Source organism: Cygnus atratus, chromosome 1 (genome assembly GCF_013377495.2).
Source record: "Cygnus atratus isolate AKBS03 ecotype Queensland, Australia chromosome 1, CAtr_DNAZoo_HiC_assembly, whole genome shotgun sequence".
NCBI classification, from domain to species: Eukaryota; Metazoa; Chordata; class Aves; order Anseriformes; family Anatidae; genus Cygnus; species Cygnus atratus.
The window spans coordinates 53,323,744-53,347,259 of record NC_066362.1 but is presented as its reverse complement, the minus strand read 5'-3'; the positions used below and the strand labels follow the sequence as shown (position 1 = coordinate 53,347,259).

The 23,516-nt window shown below is 34.0% G+C and overlaps 1 protein-coding gene across 3 annotated transcripts in view; it reads right to left on the bottom strand.

Annotated features, from left to right (window-relative positions):
• The window catches only part of PPFIA2 (PTPRF interacting protein alpha 2), a 335,557-nt gene that overhangs the window by 118,723 nt on the left and 193,318 nt on the right, over window positions 1-23,516 (bottom strand). For all 3 annotated transcript variants that reach the window (XM_050715798.1, XM_050715803.1, XM_050715800.1), the window contains 2 exons: window positions 13,939-14,040; window positions 4,406-4,570 (listed from right to left, as the gene is read on the bottom strand). In XM_050715798.1, the coding sequence (XP_050571755.1) occupies window positions 4,406-4,570; window positions 13,939-14,040 (267 nt within the window). The remainder of the gene's footprint in view (window positions 1-4,405; window positions 4,571-13,938; window positions 14,041-23,516) is intronic.

The window sequence follows — 23,516 nt, the reverse complement described above, 5'->3', positions numbered from 1 at the left end:
AAAAGTATAAAACAGTAAATAGACAAAACTAAAGGAACGCTATCATTACCTCCGTGCCCTAAAATGAAAATTTGCACAAAGTAAACTACAGCTATGACTTTGGCATTGGGTAATAGGGTAAGAATAACAGCATACTCTTACTACCTTCTGCTCTCCAGGATTTATCTATCGGGTTTAACCAAACAGGACTGGCTCTCTGCTATCGGGAAGTTCATGAAAAGCCTTCATTCTATAGGGGATGAAGAGATGCTGAAGGAGCTGACAGACAGTGAAATAACTGTTAAAGATACTCATGCTCTCTCTGTATAATACTATCATGGCCATGGTTTCTCTTTGCTGGTCTGTCTTTTGGATGAAAGCTAAAGGTAAAGCCCAGACTTCCTGTAATATCTAGAGAATAAATAAGCATTCTGAGATAAGTTCAATTCCTGGTTCTCCTTATACTTAAACAGGCCTCCCTGGAAAGACGAATCCTAAATTGATATGTTTTATTTTCCATCTTAGAGTCTGTTTTATATTTTTCATTGCATTTTATTATAGTAATGATCGTGTTTTTATAGTTGTACTGTGTGCATAGCAATCCTTGCACCATTAGTCAAGTTTTGTGACAAAGCTTGTTACAGCACATCAAGGTGTTTTTGTGTAGGAAGTGAAGATACGACAGCAAATTTGTGTTTAGGAAGAATGTAAACACCTTCTGAGTTTTTTTGTAAGGATTTAATGAAAATATCTTACTATGCTTTTTCAAGGTTGTAATGGCTAAGTTATTAGTTTTCAATGCAATTCTGTCAGTTTTCTTTACCCTTTATCCTTAACCTACTTCCTTTTTGGGTGCATTTTCTGATGAGGCAGTTTTTGTTTCTCGTGACATCAATATATTCTGTATCTTTTTTTTTTTCCCTCACTATTTATTAGTAAGGTCTGCCAACTGACCTCCCTAAGCACAGCAGCAAATCTGTGGGAGCAACGCATAACCCACAATGCAAGAAGACAGGACACTTTAGTAAATTGGACATACATGAGTCAAAGGGGCTAGACTGGCTGCATGCAAAGGTGCTGACAGACTTGATTAATTCATTGTCATAGTGAGGCTTTTAACATCTTTGAAAGGTCATGGCAGTTAGGGAAGGTTCCCAGTGGGTGGAAAAAGAACGAATTGTGTCCATCATCACAAATAACTATCCTGGGAAGATCCTGGAAAACACAAACTGATCAGTGTTGTGATGTTTATGGAACAAATACTCCTAGAAGCCATTTCCAGGCAAATAAAGGATGAGACAGTGGTTGGAAAGAGCCAGCATGACTTTGTAAAAGGCAAATGTCACCTGGCCAGCCTTACTACCTTGTGTGATGAGATGCCTGGCTCCATGGATAAGGGGAGAACAGTGAATGTTTTAAGACTTTTTGCAAGATCTTCCATTTACCCCTGTAGAGAAAAAGCTGAGATATGAATTGTATAAGTGAGTTATACAGTAGACGGAAAATTGGCTGGACTGAGAGGCTCAGAAACTGGTGATCAATGAAAAAATCCAACTGTCATCCAATTACTATGGATGGAAGAACCTCAAGCAACATAACAGGTTTGGGGTGGAGAAAGCAGTTTTGAAGAAAAGATTTATGTATTGTGGTGAACAGCAAGATGAACGATTATGCCCTTGTGAATAAGGCCAGAGGCACCTGGGGTTACTTCAGCAAAAGTGAAGTCAGCAGGTCGAGGGATTTGTTTATATCCCTCTACTCAGGACTCTAGAAACTGCAGCTGGAATACTGTGTCTGGTTTGGGGCTTTACAGTACAAGAAAGACACTGATGGACTGGAGTGAGTTTAGTGAAAGCCCACCAGGCTGGTCAGGGGCTGGAGTACATGGCATATGAAGAGAGGCTGGGTCATTTCAAACCTAAGAAAGGAAGGTTCATGGGAGACTTTATTGCTGTCTACAGATAGCTAACAGGAAGCTGTGAAGAAAAAGACAGCTTCTTGGAGATGCACAGTGATAGAGCAAGAGGCAAAAGGTGAAAGACTCAGCAATGGAAATTTCAACTAGATGTTGTAGAAAAAGAAATTACAGTTAGGGTAATGAAACACTGGAACTATAATCATAAAGGTTTATTAGTCAATTTGGGTGTCTGCAGTCTTTTTCACTTCCATTATTTTTAAATAAAAATCCCACTAATTGCAACGATAAATGGTGTAATGTGGTAGCATTCTAACATCGCGTATCTGTATGATATATAAAACATCTGTGATCTATTCCTTTTAGCGAGAATTACTATAACATGAACACATAAGTTTATACAGGATTTGTACCTGAAAATAATGTGTACTAGGTTTATAACAGGTTATTCTAATAGCATTTACTAAACTGCTTCCTTGAATAATCTTGGAATGTTTTATAATAAAATAGGATTCATTATTTCACAAGAAAAATGGTTCAAAGCACAGGTGAATAACATATAGAAAGAAGTCATTTTGGCCAATCAATTTAACAACTTCTTTTCTATTGTAACAAACCTCATGTTAATATCACTGCAGATAGCTGATTTTTCTACACTGATCATTATCGTTACCACTGGGAAGAGACCCAGTAAACACATAAAATATGTACCTGTGTCAGTCCAAAAATTTTAAATGAATACAGATTCAGACCTGTTACATTATCACAAAAAAAAAAAAAAGATAGAAAGAAAAGAATTTTTAGGAATACAGGCCAAAATATTATAGTTAGCTTCAGTCTAAGTCTGTATCTAATCTAATTGATACATAAAATAAACTGCATAGTAAAATAAAACCTAAACATTCACAAAAAATATATATATAAGAAGTAAATAATTGCTGAATAATCAGAATATATTTAAAATTTATTTCTTATTATTTCTCATATTTTTCCAACACGATGTCAGAAAGTACAAAGCAGGAGAACTCTTTATAGTTTTATGAATGTCTAAAGTGTTGGATAAAAATCAAGGCTCAGACCATAAACCCTTTAAATCCTCAAAAGATTTTTTCTTAATAATACAGAATTTTGTAAGTCTTGATGATGGCCCAAAGCTTATTAAAACTAATTGCTAACAGCAGCTAGAAGTCACTATATTCCGTTTTCTAAATTTCCCTTAAATATGCTTTCATGATACATAACTGAATAGAACATATACCTAAAGAGATATACATAAAAACAAAATAATTTTGGAGTTGGCATAAGATACTTAAATTAATTTAACTCTGAACCTGACACTTAAACCCTGAATGACTCATAACCCACAATGTTTCACTCTTTAGCTAGCAGTGAAGAATAAATGCTACTATATGACTACAGCTACTCTTTTCATAAAGCTGTTTTTTAAATAATAGTTCCTTAAATATTGTCAACTTTCTTCATATATTTCTAAATAAAAAGTTAATTTTGTTACTATGAAGCCAATGAACTGGTTCTATACAACAGAACTCAACCATGCAGTCAACAGTTTCAGATGCTGTGCTGCACAAGAGGACTCTATTGCTTACTCAGCCTCCTCAGAGAAGCAACTCAGACACAGTTCTGAGCCCAGAGAAGTGAGCTAAGACAGACTCTACAAGGAACTAAGTTCCTTGCTTGTGAACAATGTTTTTCACATGCTCCCTGCATGTGCAGTTTTGAAGCATTTACTAATTCAGATGCATCATTTTCTGAGTATATTTTTTCTAGACTTGAATTAGATTTTTGTAATTCATGTGAAGAAATACGCAAGGTGATACCTCAGAATTACATGAAGTTTCATTCACACAAAAGTCTTTCCAATACAAAACACATACAGAATCCAGTGGAAAGACTCCCTTTAATAATATGAGTAGGCAGTTAACATCATGAATGATTTTTAATCTTGATTCTGCAAGCCCTCCATTAGCTTTGATAATGAAGGATCTACTACTCATTTTATACTACCCTAATCTTAGAGAAAATGCTGTGCTTATGTAGTAAATGCCATAAACATCTCTGAAACTTAGGCTTTCCTTCTAAAAAGTTTTAAGAGGAAAGCTCTTTTACATACTTAGAAATGTCTCTTTCTGCCTCAGTTTGTGTTTTTAAAGTTTGAAAAGTCTACATTTTCTCATCAATAACTTACTTGAAAACATATTAGAGACAAATTCCATCACGGCATGTTTATTTTATTCCTAAATAGGAAAAGTCTTTCTGGTAAGGGACAGATTTGCTTGTTTTGAAAAGTCAGTATTACTGACTACAAAAGACAGCTAAAGTGACCCAAATTGCAGTGTAGCTATTGGTCATACTTTCTTAAGGACTTCTTTGAACATGTATAAATGTTTTAAGTACAAGACATATACCAAGAAGGAAACACACAATAAGCTTTATAAAGCACAGTATAGTAAGTCAAAGGGAGTATCTGATAATATTCTTTCCACACTGTACCTTTTCATCCAAAGCCTTATGGTGCTCAAACAGCGATTTCAGAGCTTTGAGAACCTCAACTTCACTGGAAACTCCTGAAGGAGACTGTGCTTGCCGTTTCACCACTGTCATCCTCAGTGACCTTTCGTGTCTTGAGACAAGGCACTCCAAATGCTCCAGTAACAGCTATTGGATTTGATATAAAAGGTTATTAATTCTTGTGCACTTAAATGCTATGGAAATTCTAACTACAAAGTGCATGGTACCAAATGGCAATTTTCTTGGCCACCTCATTATGGGAGAAACTGTTGGAATTATTGACCAACACTTTATGATTCAAAATCAGATGAAATCAGATCAGTAGAAAAATAGAAAATCAACTCATAATTTCATTTAAAACTCTTTGAAAAGAAAACACAACAAATCACTCAGCATAGGGTCACTATTTAACTAAGTACACATTTACATTATTTGTCATTGTAACTGATAAGCATTAGCTATCAAATAACAATCAAAACCAGTCTAAAACATCATGCAAAAATATAAAAGCAGTTTATAATTATTTCACCTTAATTGTAATATCTTTAAATTATATTGGAAGTTACTTAACCAAGTATGTAAAAGCAAAATGTATATTTCATTAAATTTTTCAGATTATTTACTCTAACATGTCTTTATCGTCGCTAACGTGTTTTAAAATGTTCATTGTGTCTGTTGTATGACAAACATGAGGGAAGACAAAAAGGTTCGTGAACAGGGTATTTCAGGCTATTGTAAATAACCTGCAGAATAACCTGTAAATGACATATTGTAAAAACATATGATAACCGTTTGTCATTATTACTCTAAGTATCTTAAAAGAAATACTAAAATGACATCTTGGTGTACAGAAAATTCACCATTTATCTAGGCTTTCGTATCTCTACACTACTGTTCTTACTATCTGAACATAGACGATGATTGCTTAGCTGTAAGGCTGTAACAGGGTAGCTAAATTCATGAATCACAACACTTGATAAATGTATTGCAGTTACAACATACAATTATACCTAAACCATTGAACTGGAATTTTTAAAGTTACGTAGATAATTGTTTATTATTGCTCCTTTGATGCTATTCTTAATATAGCTACTATTAGAAAAGAGTTATATTTATCTGTCATCTATAGCTATTCTCAGACACATAATGACCTTTATTGTTACATGAACTAATAGACACAAAAGAGTATAAACAGAGTATAATCACATTAGAATAGTTATATACAGCTATCAAACCGGGAACAATTCAGGTTTGATGTGATCTTTACTTCAAGCATGATTCCTGTATGTGGATTTGCACCTGCTTATAATTTTACAATAATTGCATTATCCACAAAAAATAGTGAATACATATATGAATAATATTAATACACAAAGAATTGTAATGGCTCCATGAAATTCAAGAAAGATGGGTATTTTTCACCATTACTGAATTCAAGTGGTGGCCCATGTTTATCAAAAGCAAATGAGTAAGAAGATGGATGAGCATTGTCATTTGACGTCTACAGGCCCAACAACGATTTAGTCAGATTTTTAATAACTTGAAGCAGTTCAAAGTAACAGGCAGATCTGAAGAGGCCCCTTCATCACAGAGGCTTCTTGAACTTGATATGGAGATGTAGTATGGTTGTAACTTAGATTAGATCAGGACTGTTTCCAAACACGGAGTCTTTCTGTTCATAACAGAAATTAAATGCACAGTTAACTGCTATCATAACAGAATTTTTGAACACGGTCTAAATTCCTTATCTTTTTTTTTTTTTTTTTTTTTCCCAGGCCACTTAGTTATCTAGAAGACAACTGAAGAAAAGAAAGTCAATAGTTATCTAGGAGATAACAAAGGGAAAGAAAGTCAGTAGTTGATTACTAATTCTACAGCCTACTTTCTGTCCCACATCTCCAAAGAAAGATTTCTGGGGAAACTGGAAAAAAAAAAAGAAAAATACTGGACCACAGTTAACCTTTCAGCACAGCCATACCTTCAGTAAGTCTGCAGTTGTCCGCAGCTTAAACTGACACCCATTAAAACAATGCAGAATTCCATACTCTTGCTAACTAATTTTTGACCTATCACTGAGCAAATTTATCATATTTGATGCCCTACTAACCTAAACAAGTCATCCTGGAGGAGGAGTCATCATCAGAAGGGAGAATTCTTAAAGCCTGTATTCAAGTCTTCTTTAGAAGGAAAATGAGAAAATCTGGTATAAGAGTGAAGAAAATTGATGGCAACCCAGAATTCTTGACATGGAAAAAAAATAATTACAGAAGGAATTATGCATAAACTATAGAACAGAGAAAAATAAGGAACACGGGAAAAAGGAGTGATAAGGAAAAAGTAGTGTACATCCAGCATCCCATTTTGAGCTGGGATAAACAGACGATCTTGACAGGGAACCTGAAGTCAGCATGGACAGAAGAACGGTGGGAACCTTCTTAAGAGAAGGAAGAATGGAGACTGATGAAAGTGATGGTGACTAAGAAAATAAAGTTAAATAAGATTTCCACGTATTAAGAAGAGAGTGGAATGGTCTGGGGGTACAGGGACCTCAGAATTTCTTATGGGGTGAATGTGGAGGATTTTACTGTGTGGGATGAACAGCACAGCACCATAGCCCTTTGTACAGCAGCAGATAAAATATTTAACTTTAGGCTAAGTTACTATCATGTTAAAAACTTGTAATACATAAAATTAAATCAAACCAAAGCCATCCATTTAATATACACAAAACTTATTTTTGTCCTTAACTGAGAATTATCATTTTAGAGGTGACAAATCCAAATATAAACGTCTACACATATTTCATAGTTGTTAAATAAAACTTCAAGTGCAAAATATTGTGTTGCCTTTTTTACCTTAATATAGAAAGATGAGATGATGTCACAGGTAAGTGTCAAAGCACTCATGCCGGATTACTGAACTACTTGTGAACATTTCATGCTTTTTCTTACTGTTCTTATTCACTCTGGCCACTCAGCTAGTAGTGGTTCATTTTTCTGGAAACCACCTCTGCAGTATTTTCCTTGCTGTCAGCCCTCAGAGTGCTCAAGAAGACATGCTGACACAGCTTTCTGGCTGATAGCAATTTATTATTTTTGCTTTTCACCAAAAGTCAAGTCTATTTCTCCACAAAATCTGTGAGCACTGCTTACAGCAAATCCACTTTAGCTGACCAGAGAGTATGACTAACCTCCCTGTGCTGCATTACTCCAAGCCATGCTGAAAAGGAAGAAAAACCAACCCAAGAGTTAGAACATCTGACTGAGCATCTGACAGCAAATCCTTGCTTCCTCCTCTGCTGAAATGATACTGCTATTTTATCCATTTTTTGCTTCAACTACATGTACATAAAATGTGTATATATATATATTTAAAAAAGATCTTCCCTACTTTCCTGGGGATGGCACATGTAACTACAGTTACAGAACTACGAAATGTAACTACGTTGATGGGGAAAGGGACATATAGAAACACAAAACTGACATTGAAGAAAATAGCGTGTCCGAGCAATATTTAAGTTAAGTGACTGAAGGAAATCAAAGTATCTGGCTGGAGGGGAGATGGGTAGGGATGGGAGGGCAGGGGGTGTGTTGAAGACTTTCTCTGTTATATACCTCAATAATTACCTTCCCATATATTTGTGAAGAGCAAAACAAGATTTCACATCAAAATACTAATGTAAAAATATTGGTAATTAATTTAAATTACAAATAAATTGTTAGATACAGCTTTAGGTATTGTTGTATTTTGTATGTTGCAATTACACACTGGCATTAACAAAGATCATGAGCTGCTGAGCATTTTCTGCTCCCTCACAGTGTGTCAAGCTGCTACAGTTGTCAGGCACTCACAGGGAGAGGCAGTTTGAAGAGAGAAGATGAAGATCAACAGCAGCAAGCGGGACAGAATCACCCATGCATAATATCCAGTCAATGCTATGCTTTTCTTGCTGGAAAGCATAAGCTTGACAGTAAATTACGAAACAATCTGACAACTGATTTTCTTATGCTGGGCAAATTTTAGGATCCTCAAGATGATGTGCTGATACTTTTACCTTAGCTAAATGTAGTGGAGGTTTCTAGAGCTCTGGACTCTTCCTGAGCACAAAGAATGTTTAAAAATCATCATATAAAGACTGAAGAATGCTCTAGTGCATACTTTCTGAAGGAATGAAGCATATTTAAAATGATAATTAGAACTAAATAAGAATAGAGATAACTACTAGAATAAAGTTTACTGTATTTCTCAGATGACTTATAAAGCATTGTAAAATGGAAATGTATAATTAAATTTAAATACAAGCTACATATGCATAGGTTTTCACCTGCCTATATTATTTATTTTTTTGCAAAAAATAAAGTTAAATATAAAATAAAATAAAATAGGAGAAGGTGATGGAGAGAAAAGAAGAGGCATAAATAATGGAAGATAGGGAAAATAATAATATAGAAGAAAAGAGATTTACTACACTGAGACACACTTGGTTTAAGGGATTCCTTACAGGAATGGGGCAATGCGCTATGAGCCCAATGCTCTTTTGAGGTCTAGTTTCTCATCAGTACAGGCAAAACTGAATTTCCTTTCAGTCTGTATTTAGAGTGCTCATTGTTTGGTGACACTCCAACTCTTGTGCAAGCAAAGAAAAGTAAAAAAAGCAGATATGGGGTTGCAGATTACCTTTAAAACCAGCCGTTAAAGCCAGTCATTTTCCTCAGCATTGTTTAATAGTGCTTGAAACCAATTTGCTCCCATGGTTAGCTGGGGCAATATCAAAGAGCTTTACTGGTAAATTGCTGGTGAAAAATTTTTCTTTGAAAAAACAAAGTTGCAGCCTAGCTGCAGTTTATGGCCTACGTTTGTATTTCTGTAAATAAGATACTGGAAACCTGAAACCTAATGGAAATGCACATATGTGAAATAAAAGAATGAAAGAAAATGTAATAATCAGGATAATGATACAAAATATAGAAATGAAGAAAGGTTCTTTCATGAGAATAAGGAATGGCAATATAATGACTATTCGTTTGAATAGTTGCTACTACTTGTTATTATGCAGTGTCTGGAAATACAGGTGTTGAATTACTATCTATTAAGTAACGATTGTCACCCTGTTTTCTGTGACACAAGCTCTTATTTTGGAAGAAGAAATGTAGGGGCACAGAAGAGAGATCATAATATTGATGAAAAAATAATTACTTTTACCATCATTTACATTAGGGAAATAATGATTTTGCCTTTACAGAATCTTAGGAAACAATTATACTTATTTTCATGCTTTCAGACTGTAGGAACTTGCATTATCTTGTTTAAAAAAGACAGCGCCTGTTTTAGTATCGGCAATTATTAAACTAATGTAAGTAAAAGGATCTCTAAGAAAATCGATTAAATAAAGGATTTAAACCCTTAATTTAAAGTATATTCTTAGAGTTTTACAACACAACACAAGGACAATTTAATCATATAATGGAGGGCAAAATTCTGATCTATGGCTATTATGAGATGGCAATGCCTAACTGAAGATGTTCCAGAAATCATTAATTAAGGAACTGAGACAATAAAGTTGAATCTAAACCAGTGATGTTTACTTCAAGTGCTTCATCTCCTGAGGTATTGAGTAAAAGAAAGATAACAACAATACCTTTGTTAGTATTTCATTCATGAGCATAGGTTTCTTTTTTCTTGTTTCTAAAAAGACTTGAAATACAGTATTTCTGAATAGTTTGAGTAACATTTTATACTATATACAAAAATTATACATTTGTGTTTTTTTAAGATAAAAATCAGATTAATCCATACCAGTATGTTAATAGATTCTTGATTCAGGTGCACAACCAAAACCGAATTTTCATCATAACCATGTTCTGATTTAAAAAGTTAATCCTACAAACTTTTTCTACCTTTGAAGAATACAGACTGATACAAAAATAAATTTCAACTTTAATTTAAATTTAGCATAGCCGAATTAGTCTTATTTTATAAGCCTGTGCCAAAGCACAAAGACATCAGTCTTATGTGGTTGCTAGCTAGACAATATCAATAGAAATAACTGTAACAGTTTCTATTAAGATATTTTTGTATATGTTTTCAAAATTACATGCAATGCTTTTAGAGAGAAACTGTTTGTCTTCCTGTCAGCAATATGACACCAATCAATACATATACATATGCTCTTGCATTTTTTATTTTGCCTTATGTACTGACAGATTAAGTTGTCAGCTAAGTTGTTGACAAGAAAATATTTCTACCGTAATATGTGAGAAGTTAATTATTTTAGGCAGTAAAAATACATATTTAAAAGCAAAAGATCACTAGGGAGCTTTGTTTAAGAATATTGTTCAAAGGATTGAGTAGGAACTCAACTAAAGACTGGGGTAAGATTTAAACTATGGTCTTTTGGCTGAGACCTAGAATTTATGGGTCCCAAAGAATGTTATGCCAGCGTGTTCTCTCTCTAATGCATTTCACTGTCAAGGTCTGACACTGCAGCTTGTCATAAAATGGCAAATCAGGTCTTGAAGCTTTTTTTTGTGGAGACTGGCAAAAACTGTATGAGGCTGCTACCATGAAATAAAGAAACACATGGATGTGGGTCTAGAATAAAGTAAAAAAAACAAAAACAAAAACAAAAAAAGCTATTAGCAAAGCTTAAATGGAAGTGTAAAAGGGAACTAGAAGGCAAGAAGTGGCTGGGACTGTGTACTCAGAACCTGACAGACTTGCCACTTTAATTTCTTCTTGCTGATCTCCCATAGGTGCTTCAAACAGTGTCTTTACACTGATACTACAGGGAGGTAAAAGGTTGGATTAAAAAGTTTCAAAAAAAAAGAACGTGGGCATCTAGAACTGAGCTTCTTTATTTAAGAATAAAGAAAGTGATACCTGGGAAAAAAGTGGTTGTACTGGGTAGTGCTGCTATGTGTCCTTGGGGGCAGGTAAACCTTACTAGCATAGCTGTGCTAAAGCTGGGTTAGATGTGAACAGTAGTGGGGTGGATAGAAAGAAGCATTAGCTGGACTCACTTTAGCTATTAGAAAAGACATTTTTTCATTCCAAAAGTCTTCTAAATATTATTACTTTAATAAGAATCTTTATTTTAAGAACAGGAAAAAATGGAACAGCTTTTTCTGACAGACTATTATTGCTGTTTTGCATTAATAACAGCATAAATCTCAGCTTATAAAAGTGCTTCATTATGGACAATGATTTGTCAATGAATGTTGGAAATCTCATCACTAGTACGTCATTGAGACGATTGTATTCTGAAGACTTTAGGCTTTCTGCCTAAAATGCTGGTCTTTTCCTATAAACAAAGTGTATGGGAGCCTATAGAAAACAGCATGACTATTACAGCAGACTCTGGCGACTAACTTAGTATATGGCAGCTGAGAGCCTGGCAAGAATATATACACATGACACAATAGGGTCATATTTTGTTAATGAAAATGTTGGAGGGCAGGCTAAGGCATCACCTCTGATTTTTTTCTCTCTCCTTCTCCATTAATAATTTATCTTCCCCTCTTGTTTACAAAATGCATTTAAATGCATTTTCTGCATTTCCTATATATTTTTGTATACTAAATCTTTTCATCTCCAATGCCTAGATTTGTCCTCATTCTCAAGAAAAAACAGTAGAGTTTATTAATTTAACCTGTAAGGACTTCTGGCAAGATCATCACACTGTGTAGCTCTCATTAATTAGTATTAAGTTCTCACAGAAAATCTCTTACCTTGTACTTTACATAGAATAAGAAGCATAAGATAGGACAATGTATAAGTTTCTTGGTTTGCAAAGGGAGTGCTATGACAGAGCACAGTCTGACTTGTAGCTGACTGGGTTTCATTTTCTCTCACAGTTGTTTGGTATGTGACTCTTTGACCACTGGGCTTTCTTTTTTTTTTTTTTTTTTTTTTCCCTACTCTGAGCTGCTTATTATATCTGACACACAATAGGTATCGGTACACTGCATTTTTAATATACCATACTTGGAGTTCAATTGGCTTTGTAGAGAAATGGAAAAGGCTTTGTGCTAGGCAGTTTTGTCTACATTCTTATGAAGAACATATGGCATCTGAGAAGATAACATTGCAAATTTGGTTATTTTTCTAGTTAGTGCTAGAAATTAACACAAATTATTGTTTATTCTATATAAATGGTTTTATAAATTGACTTTCCTAGTTTTCTTCCAAACACTAAAAACAGGTGATACATGCAGCAGTTAATGATAATTTAAGCAGCTTTAGAAATACTTCAGATTTGTAGTTGAGATGGCTTGTTAAACCTAAAGAATGCACTACAATTCCTATGTTTTTCTCTATTCATTGATTCTGTTTTTTGTGGGAGCTATTTTGGACTGTTAGATTGTATAAAAACCATGGGAGAAAAAGTAGGCTTTATCTATGTTTCCCATCACATTATCCAATCACACCACATCTAAGACTTTTGCACTTAAAAGTGATCATCTCCTCTTGCTCCTCTGAGCTGGTAGATGAAGCAGCTTTGCCTCTTTGTAGAAATCTGTATCACCTGTCCACCTTTGGATTTCTGAAGTCTATAGCACTATGGTGCTACATCTGGGCAGTAAAAAGCAGTGAGAAAGACCCTCTCTCAGTTCTTTTGTCAAGCACTGTGTTAGTTATCCTTCAGAATGCAAATCAGCTAACCAAGGAAATATGTTATCTGCAATGCCAAAGTGCTATTAGTTTAGTGAGAGGATAAAAGCAGGAACAGTTACCCAGATCAATGAAGAATGGAATATGCATGTGAGAAAACATCTTTGGTGTTCAACCTCTGAGATCTATTCCATATGCCTATTTCCAATATGACTCCTGCCTGATCTGGCTATCTCTTTTCTCAAGCCATTTTACACACTTTTACATTTGTACCATCTTGTAGACATTATCATGGATTCTTGATTACAGACAGAATAACAGCTTTTGATTGAAGTAGAATATAGCAAATTTAAGGGTGAAATCTTGTCCTCTCTCAGCTGTATGGAAAATGACATTTACTTCAAGGATCACAATGGCTGCATGTAGGCTAAACAGCATTTCTCACTGTGATACACATGGCAGCCTTCACCTCATCCTTATTCAGGTCAAATCCAAGGCACAAGGGAAAGCTGGGTCTGCCATACCTCTGTATTTTGCCTTGATAAGAGATGAGGGTGCATGCAGGCTACTTTTGCAGGGCCAGTGGCTTGGAAAGCTTTGTGAGTCCCTTGTTCCAGAAAACATTAAAACTGAATGTACTTACCTCATTATACACAAAATCTGTTTGTTGTTTAGTCTGTTACTAGTATATCTTGCTAAAACACACAGTCATTTCCTGCAGAACTGTAGTATTGTAGACATATACTAGATTCTGATAAATCTTGTACTAATTGAAAGACATTTGAAAGGCAGGCAAGGAATTTTGTCTTCTTTTTTACACAAATGATGATCTAAATTTATATATAAGTATATTCCTCCTGCTTTACACATACATGATATCAAGAAAAAGTCTGCTGTATACTTACTCTTGTGTTGTTTCTTTCAGCTTTCAGTTCTGAAATCTCCTCCTCCTTTTCAAGCAGCTGTTCCCTACATGTGTTTAATTCTTTTGTCAGTGCAGCAAATTCCTATGAAATAAAATCAAATATGAAGTTAAGTTTAAACACCAAAATCATTAAATATATACGCTTTCTAGAGTTTTAGGAGTTATATAATATTTACAAATCATCAATACAAACTAAAATAGCATATATAAACATCAACACTTATCAAAAGCTTTTAAAATTATGCATTTTTCATTGCAAGACTAATAAATCTAATAAAAAGCACCTATGCAAAATAGTAGTATAAGTTTAGAAATAAAAGAAGGTCTGAGATGATGACAATATCCCCCATACATAACATACCAGAACTACAGCACAAGGAAAACAAAATTGGCCTATTTCATAACAAGAGAGACACCACATAATGAGGTTCAACTCAATGTATCCACATATGTATCTGTGAAATATTCCTATTTAAAGGTCTTGATTTTACTATTGCTGTTACTCTTCAAATATATACTTAAATTTTACCTATACAAATGGCAGTCAGAGATTTGCCATTAATTTCAATTAGGAAAAGGTTTCAATCTGTCTACTTTTGACAAGCCCAATATACTAGATGGTAGTGGCTGATTTACCCATTACACCAAAAACATTCTACATCTCATGGAAGCAGTGAAACAAAGAATGAAAAGCCTTTGTAATATGGCCAGAAAAAATCATGTACCAGAAAAAAATAGGTCTCTTGATGAACAGCACTGCTGCTTAACAAAAGTATAAACATATTTTTAAATATTAAATTAATTAATTGATTTTGACAAAAATAGTTAGTAGCCCTTAAAAGCAGCCATAAACAGCCAGGATTAAACTGCAGTCATTCCTAACTCCCTGAAAAGAAAGCAGTTTAAGAAAAAAAACATGTCCAGGGGGTTTATCTCATCAACCAGTAGGATAAAGCTGAGACTAAATCTATTTAAGACAAAAACTGGCAATGATCTTTAAAGAACTTGGTCTGCTCTCTCCCTTCAAGTTGTGGAAAGCAGCTTTTATCCAAACTAAAGGGTTTTTCAACAGTTTGGTAGGTATTCTTAGGCTTATTCTGTTTTAAACTGATTTATAAATAGTTAATGATATATACTATTATTGATAATATAAGATCGATATTGTGAATAATATATTGATATATTATCAATATATAACTATTTTTTCCTTTTTTCAGCAGCTGAACTTTAATTTACTTTAAGCCTCCAGGCAGATTGCATGGCAGTAAGGAAAGTGTTGTTCTGATATTCTCAATAGATTTTGTCTTACAGATCAGCTATTGATCACATGAACCATGTAATGATGTCTTGTGCCATACCTCCTAATCCGTATTTTGATCTTACTTCCTAGTGGTCAAAAACTTTATAAGCTATGCAGTATACAATATGTGATGTAAGAGTCCTTAAGTTAGCTTTGTAAATTGGATTTAAAACTGTTTTCAGTTTTCAAAAGCATTGCTAAAACTTTTGCCTGTTGATCTTACTTTAGCAGTGTCACACTGTCTAGTTTTGCTTAAACTCTTGTATTTAAGGTTGTTAATTAATGTCACATACCAAATGAAATATCATATTTAATAGTCACTCAACAATTTAAGGTCAGATTTAATTGGAATTTTGAAGCAGGAAAGCACATATGCACGTATTCTTTCTTTACATTCTTTTAACATAAACTTTATAGTGTTTATGGTAGGTAAATCTATGTTGCTAGTACTGCTAATATAAGCAGTATGACAACATTTTTATCTACTATTTTTCATTTCTTTGTTTTGTTTTAGTTGAAATTTAGATAGACCTTTGGTATACGCTTGAGTATCCGGATGGGTAAGAGGTGCTGAAAAGGATAGAAAGTATCATCTGGTGACTTATGATTCCAGTTACTAACTGCCATAAGGCAAAGCAGTCTGCTAATGTTCTTTTGTTGTTTTGCTTCAAAAGAGAGAAAGATATGAGTTTATAAAATTGCACATTCTTTGCTCTGCCAGGCCAAGCCTGCTACCATCAGTATGATCTCTCATGCTTTGGTAAATATAATCTGAAATAATTAGACATTTGAATTTCTACTACTTTGTTGAACATCATAGATAGTATTCTTTGTGAATTTTTCTTTTGACATCAGCATAAGCTTTCCCTTGTTTAAAAACAAACCATTAGTCAAATTTCTGCTCCCAGAGTCCCATACTTAACAGTGTCCTCTCAGTCTCCAAATATTTTCAGCTTATAACCCTAGTGGTTATTAAGTGCCAGTTTGGCTGGGCTACATGTATCTAGTATCTTAGACCTCTTTACTTAGTCACAGACACAGCTCCTTCAAACATTTTAATTACTCAGTTGCTGTCATCCTCTGAAATTCCTCTGTTGATGTAGTTGCAGTACCAGTATTTACAAGAACGAGTCACTTCGTCATACCTCTGGAGCTCAAGTGGCCATATCTCTTCATCTGAGATACAAGTGACTGTTAACAAGTCAAGAGCTTTGACTTCTCTGAATTGAATGATGATAGAAAGAGCATTATTCTTCTTGTTTGTATTGTAAGTCTTTTGCAGGGAAAGTCTCAAAGTAAAATTGAGTTTGCCCTAGAGCTTCTTTTTCTGTCACGTCTGCTTTGACAAATTAACAGCTATGATAAGAGCTCATAAAAACTTGCTTTTCAATTCATGCTTCCAATATTACAAGTGAAACTCATTTTAAGTATGTCCTTTCACTCCAAGGTATCCCTGAGATATGACACTGTAATGTTCCAGGGAAGATGTTTCTCCCACAGGTTAGATGGAAAGCAAAACATATTTTTGTTTTATCTTGTTATGTAATAAATAACATGCAATGATAAAAACCTCTGCTCTTGCAATTCCCCCTGTATATACAGAGATCAGGGGAATACTGTCATCTGGAATTATTGTTTGCAGCAGAAATCTTGCATGGTCAGTCATACTTTGTGAGCCCTGAAGGTAGTATCTGTTGCATAACTAATAGGACTTGACAGGCACAACCGCACTCTTAAAGCTTATGTACGAGTTGTTTGGATATAAAGCTAATTAAGAAATAAAAGAGAATCAAAACCATGAAAATTACTCAGTTGATTTCATTGTTCTTATACTACAAAATATCTTTTTTTTTTTCAGGATAAACAACAGTAAAAATGTATTTGCCATCTGAATAAATATAATCTTGGGACCTATTTGGCCTGTTGTTTCCCTTTTTGTCTCTCTACTTGGGCTGTAACACTCAGTCTGTCTGAGAAATAGCTGACTCAAAATGACAGTTCTTCACTTATCCCATGTGTATCTTTGAAGAGACAGCAGAAGCCTTGAAAACAAATGCAACAGGAATTTGTGACCACTGAAAGGACCATTTGGCATTACAATCCAAGAGTCAAAGACTTCCCCTGGTGAAGCAGCTGAGACACACCCAGAGCTCAAGGGTGCGCAGGAGAGTGGGAGGCCATTGGGACAGTCAGGCTGTCAGCGCTGCCAGATGTGCTGGCAGCAGGACTGTGCAGAGGAGGCATACCACAGCTTCCTTATCATCAAATCTCTACCACTAGGGACTAGCTTAACAAATGCTGCTTTCTTCGCTTATTGTTCCCAGGAAAGCTCTGCAAGGTTCATTTTGCATGACCTATACAACTAGCCTCCAAGGTAAGGGCATGCCATAGAAACGAGACCCTAGAGCTGCAACACTTGACTGGTCAGCCTGTAAGTATAGTATAGTATGGAGTGAGTTGAACCCAAATGAAAAATGCAAACAGCCTCTCATCATACACACACCCACATCCTTAATGAAAGAATGGAGAAATTTAGACAAAATTTGTAAGACAAAGAAAAAAAAAAATCAATTTTGGAGTCATTGGGGAGATTCAGCTTAAAAACTCCTCCTCTGGAACTTCCATTTTTGAAGCATGGTTCATTTCAGGAATGAAAGAATAAACTAATCTCTGCATGGATAAATAATGGTTAGGGTTTACCATTTTTATTTTATATTCAACACTATCTACATAGACAGATTTGCCTTCCCACAAATTTAGATGTAAGTCATTTAACATGAGAAATGACTATCTACTACAATTCCCTGGGAGCTCTAACCTTTCATTTGTTACATTTTCATCCAATTCAATTTTCTAAAATTGTACCTTCTTTCTTTTCTTATTCTTTCATTGGAAATATTGCTAAAAATACTTCATGCTTTTTAACCAAGGATTTGTTTTAGCAATTTTGCCACTACCAACACAGAAATTTTGACCTTGTTGACAGCTATTAGCAAGACAAAACACTTTGAAGTTCTGGATGAAAGTCTCCTTTTTTCTTACTACAGAAAAGCCATAATAATAGTCCTTCATTCCAGATTAGGTTGAATACAAGATTTCAGTATTTAGGTTTAGTGTCACAAGTTTAGTGTCAATCTTCTGAAATGTTTAACATTACATTTACAGTCAAAATAAGGGGTTTAAATTAGAAAACTCAAACTCTAAACCCTGAAATACTGTGCCTTGAAACGCTGTATTATTACAATATCCAGGTAAAAACATGAAATATATTTTGGATCTCAAGATGAAAATTTTGGTCTCTTCATGCATAAAAACAAAATAATGCTTTCAAAGTTTTAGAGTAGTCTGAATTAGTCTTGCAAATATTATCCAGTTGGCTTGTACTATGACGCTGTTTGCACAGAGATTTTTCTGTACTTCTCCAAAAATAAATATAAGGAGGTCGATTCAGTTTCCCTTTTCCCCATTTTATGTGGTGCATATTTCTTTTTTTTTTTTTTTGATTTGTTTGATTTTTGTTTTTACCCCTTTAAGAAAATTGGCCACTAGTACTAAATTAAATACTAAATAATATGATGTAGATGTGGCCACATCATATTGAATGAGTGAATCTCTAATTCGAACTGAGAGTTACTTTGTTTAACTTGTGCCAAGGTTTCAGATAGGGAAGGTGTGATCTTATTGGCTCTTACTTATCCACTAAATATGTTTCAAACTATCCAGGCATTACCGATGCTCTTTTGGCTTATTTAGTGGACTGCATGATATCGAGCTTGTGGAAACTATGATTAAATGTGACAATGTGAGAGTTCATTAATTCACAGAGAAAAATGAAGAGGAGGAGATTTCTCTTACATAAGAGAGAATAACTCAGTAACACAGTGGACTTGTGACCCCACACATCTTATTTTCTTTTTTCTTTTTTTTTTTCCTTTTTTTTTTTCCCTTTTCAGAACTCTGGGCAGTGATTGAAATTATGAAGTATGCTGACACTTACACACACATAAGTACACAGTCAATGCTCCTTGGAAGAAAGAAAAAAAAAAAACACAAAAAACACTTTTTAGAGGCTTGGAGCCAATGTCATCTACAAGAATAAATAATATCAACTCCTTTATTGAACAGAAAATGGGACAAGTGAAGAGCTGCTATATAGCTCTCCATCATGACAAAATTCATCCTCTAAATGCTCTATTGAAGCTATATTGTATTTTGAACTAAGGCTTGCTAATAGTTTTTTTTTATTCAACCGTTCCTTTCTGCATAGAAGAACTCAGACTAGTGCAGACTGTCTGTGGATGGCCTACTACCGTGAATGGAGTAGTTACTTTTAAGACTCTGGTCCCAAATTAAAACAGAAGTAATTGGATTTTCTGAACAACAACAAAAAGTCCTCCAAATTCTCTTTTGATGCCTAAAAAAATAAATACATATTTTGCTTCTAGAAAACACCAGAAAGAATAATAAGGGAGAACTAAGGATTTTACCAAATTAAATATCTCATTAAGGCCCTTTAACATATTAAATGATTTCAGTTATTTATATATACAACATATGTTATATATATATATATATTCAGTTAGTTATATTTAGGTTTAGCTTTGTAGCTAACCTGACATAACCTGACTTTTTTTTTTATAAATATCTAATTTCAACAGCTGTATCATATTACTTGCATGACTTTTAGAAGCACAAGTGGCCCCATAATATTCAAAATTATATTTTAAAAGTCAACCAAAAAGAAATGTTAATTGTTACCTGTAAAAATATTAGTCAAAATGCCAGTATTTCTAGATATAGTTATAGATAAAAGGAAGAATATACCACTGTCAGGACTTGTGGTGTATTCTGCCTAATTTTCCTGTTGTAGAAAGGTGCATTCCTACAGATTTACGAAACGAAAGTGAATCTCCCCAGCAGCATGAGCATTATGGCTATGCCTCAATTTATTGCAATGATTTTCTTACTCAGGATTACTTCAGGAATAAATATGACATTTTACATAGGAGACACGAGCACAAATCTGCCATTATAGAATACACTTGAAACTAGGTCAATAATAATATGAAGGTAATTCATGTTTTTAGAATCACTTTTAAAATTAGTACAGCCACAAGTAATGACCCGTCTAACGTTCTCATCAGGACCAAAAAGCTGAACACAAGCCTGTGTTCCATTATTTCCCAATTAGAATTAGCCTGCAAATTTCTAATTTAGAAACCCGATTTTCATTCAATGCCAGGTAAAAAGTGTTCTGTTGATACTCTTATTTTTTTGTCAGTCAATTGCTCTTTATTGGAAACCTGCTGAGTGAGGTATGCAATCTGTTGTTTTAATAATTTTTCCCACTCCCTCTATTTTTAAATAATTTAGAATTGGTGTTCTGCATTATCTGTATATATCGATCACTAAAATATATATTGATGCTTGCTGAAGAATACCAATAGGTAGTGCTCTATTAAAACAAAGCTAGGTTACACAGTTACAGTAATAGTAGAACAGAGGACTAGGAAAAAAGGGCATGATATAATCAACAACAGATTTTTAATTTGTTACAAGAAGTTTTCTTTGTTCTGCAAGAATTGTTAATTATGACAGTAGATATGAGTTCACAAGTCATATCAAACACAAGGCAGTAGATGATGATAATTCAACATTTCTTATTTATTATTCTTAGTATCAAGCTATAAAGCTTGAGGCTTCAAAGAACTTGACAGTCTCCATCCATAAGAATTAAATGTTAAAATTTATAAAAATATAATGTATTTTTAAATACTTTTTTAGTTGTTATGATGTAGCAAATCTAATTATACCAAACTAGAGTCGTTCTTTCCTATTTATGAACAATAACAAAATTAAAGTCTTCTTTCTTTTCCTCTAAAGCAACCAAATGGAAAATTTAAAAGTCTCTTATTTTGTAGTTTATGTTAACCCAATTGGTTCAATTTAGAATAGGTACCACAGCGAAGAACAGCATACTCTGTTCCTCTGAAAACAGCAACAACTGTGTTTTAAGATCTTTGCTTCTTACAAATACTGAGGAATTTTTTTTTTTTTTGGTCTACAACCAAAATAAACAGTTCTTGGATTATTACTGAAATGCGGTGAGATGGGGAAAACATCATTCATTTGTGAATGTAATAAAGCGTAATTTATAATTTAGGTGGGTGACTTTTAAACAGCTTGCAATATTATAGATAGTATAGCATGAAAATACAGACTGGATTACAATGTGCTTTAATTACTGTATTTCAGAATCTTTGTCTCACAGGTATTTATATCCGCCTCTTCTAAAAGTACACAATTTGTGCATATAGTTATGCTGCAGACTAAGTTAGAGTAAATTATTATTTTCAAATGATATCTTTTAATATCAAAGATATTCACAAGAGTATGTCTTGATTGCTTAAATATTGTACTGCAACAAAACTGATGACAATTTACTATCCCACGGTTAAAAAATTATTACCTATATAATTAATTACCTATATAATTACCTATATAATAAAGAAAAAGAGCAAAATATGGTCTAAAATGACAGACTATAACTAATTTATAAAACAATTTCATAAAGGACTGAAGACAAAGGAAAATGGGATTGACTTTATTCCATTTGGTGAGCATATTTTTTCAGGTATTTAAATATTAAATATAAAATATGTGAAATGGTTACAGAGAAGCAGAATAAGCAAAGAATAAATTTCTGTACTGAATTACATGACTACCACCTCCCATTGCTGGCACAGTTTTATTTTATGCTTATAATCCAACAATTGGGATCTCCTGACATAATATGCAAATTATTGAAGTGCTTTACAGACTGTACAATGGCTGCAGCATATAAACACATACATACAACTCTCATTATAAGGCAGATTGAGGTCACTACATGGCCCTAAGAAATAACCTAAAATAAATCCTGACAGAGAATATATGGAGGGTGACTGTAAGATGAAACACATACTTACCAGTAAACAGAATAGTCCATGTCCTACAATATTGGTAAGGAATCTACAGCTTATTTTGTTGCCAATTCCAGTTTACAAGTCTGGTTGATTTTTAGCATGCCTTATTTACATTTCAAACTCTCAACTTTCTTAGCTTCGACTTCTTCCTCTGCACAGCATCTTGCTTTCTTCCAGGCAAACTTGACATGGAGTGACCTTTACTTCTCCCTCATTTGGGGGAACACGCACTGTTCTGACACTTTTCTCCTTCCCTTCCTCCTCAGCTTTGTCTCTGGGTAAATCTTATCACTGATCACTAATTCAGCTATTAATAATAGGTCAACAAATCTGCTATTCTGATTTAGAACACATCCTTCCTTCCACAGCAAAATTGTATTTTACCCTTTCATAGTACATTAAATAATTGACATTCAATCTTTTACTATTTTACGTATGCTTAATAAAATAATAAAACTTCAACTTTATAAAATCAAGTAAAAGGTATTTGATCTTGTGGGTGTTTTCCACTGTTTCCCATTTTTTCCACAAGTTTGCTCAGAATGAAAAAATAAAATATAAAAAAGGTAAAAAAGGAGGAGAGAGAAAAAGTAAACTTGCTTAATTCCAGTATTTTGAATAACACCCCATAAAAAGCTGAATATTAGACATACTCTAACAAAACTTTAAATTAAAAAAGTTGTTTTTTTTTCTCTTTTATAGGAAAAAGAATTGTCAAAGAAAAATCAGAATGAAGTACAGTAACTGACCTCATGCACAAACTGACCTTTTAACATAAATCGTATTTGATTGTATATCTATTCTTTTTCCTGGCAAGAATAGATACAGACATCCTCCCGCAGGTCTACCTGAGTCTTGAGTATGGAAAAATTAGATTTTCTGTGTGGTATTTGTCACCTCATTTGAGAGGTATGTTGTATAAAAATCTACACCCGGGATGAGTAAAGGAAGAAGATACTTTTAGGATGTGATTGGGTCAACATTCTATAAATATCTCTTTAGGGCTGAAAAAGGCCCTACAATGTAGAATTCCTTGTTTTTCTAAGTAGAGATTCTATAAAGGGAATTGAGAGAATGGCCTCATTTGCCCTAGAGAAGCCTGCTTTTGGTCAGATTGGTCCCAGTCTAAGCTTATTTGAGAGAAGTGAAGAAAATTCCCAGTTTTAGATATCATGATAGATATCGCTTTACAGTTGGTATCACTGGTGGCAATCACCTCCAAAAACAACTGTGGAAATTGCAAATATAAGGTCATAGTAATCATCTCACTGTTCTATGTGCTAGTATTTAACT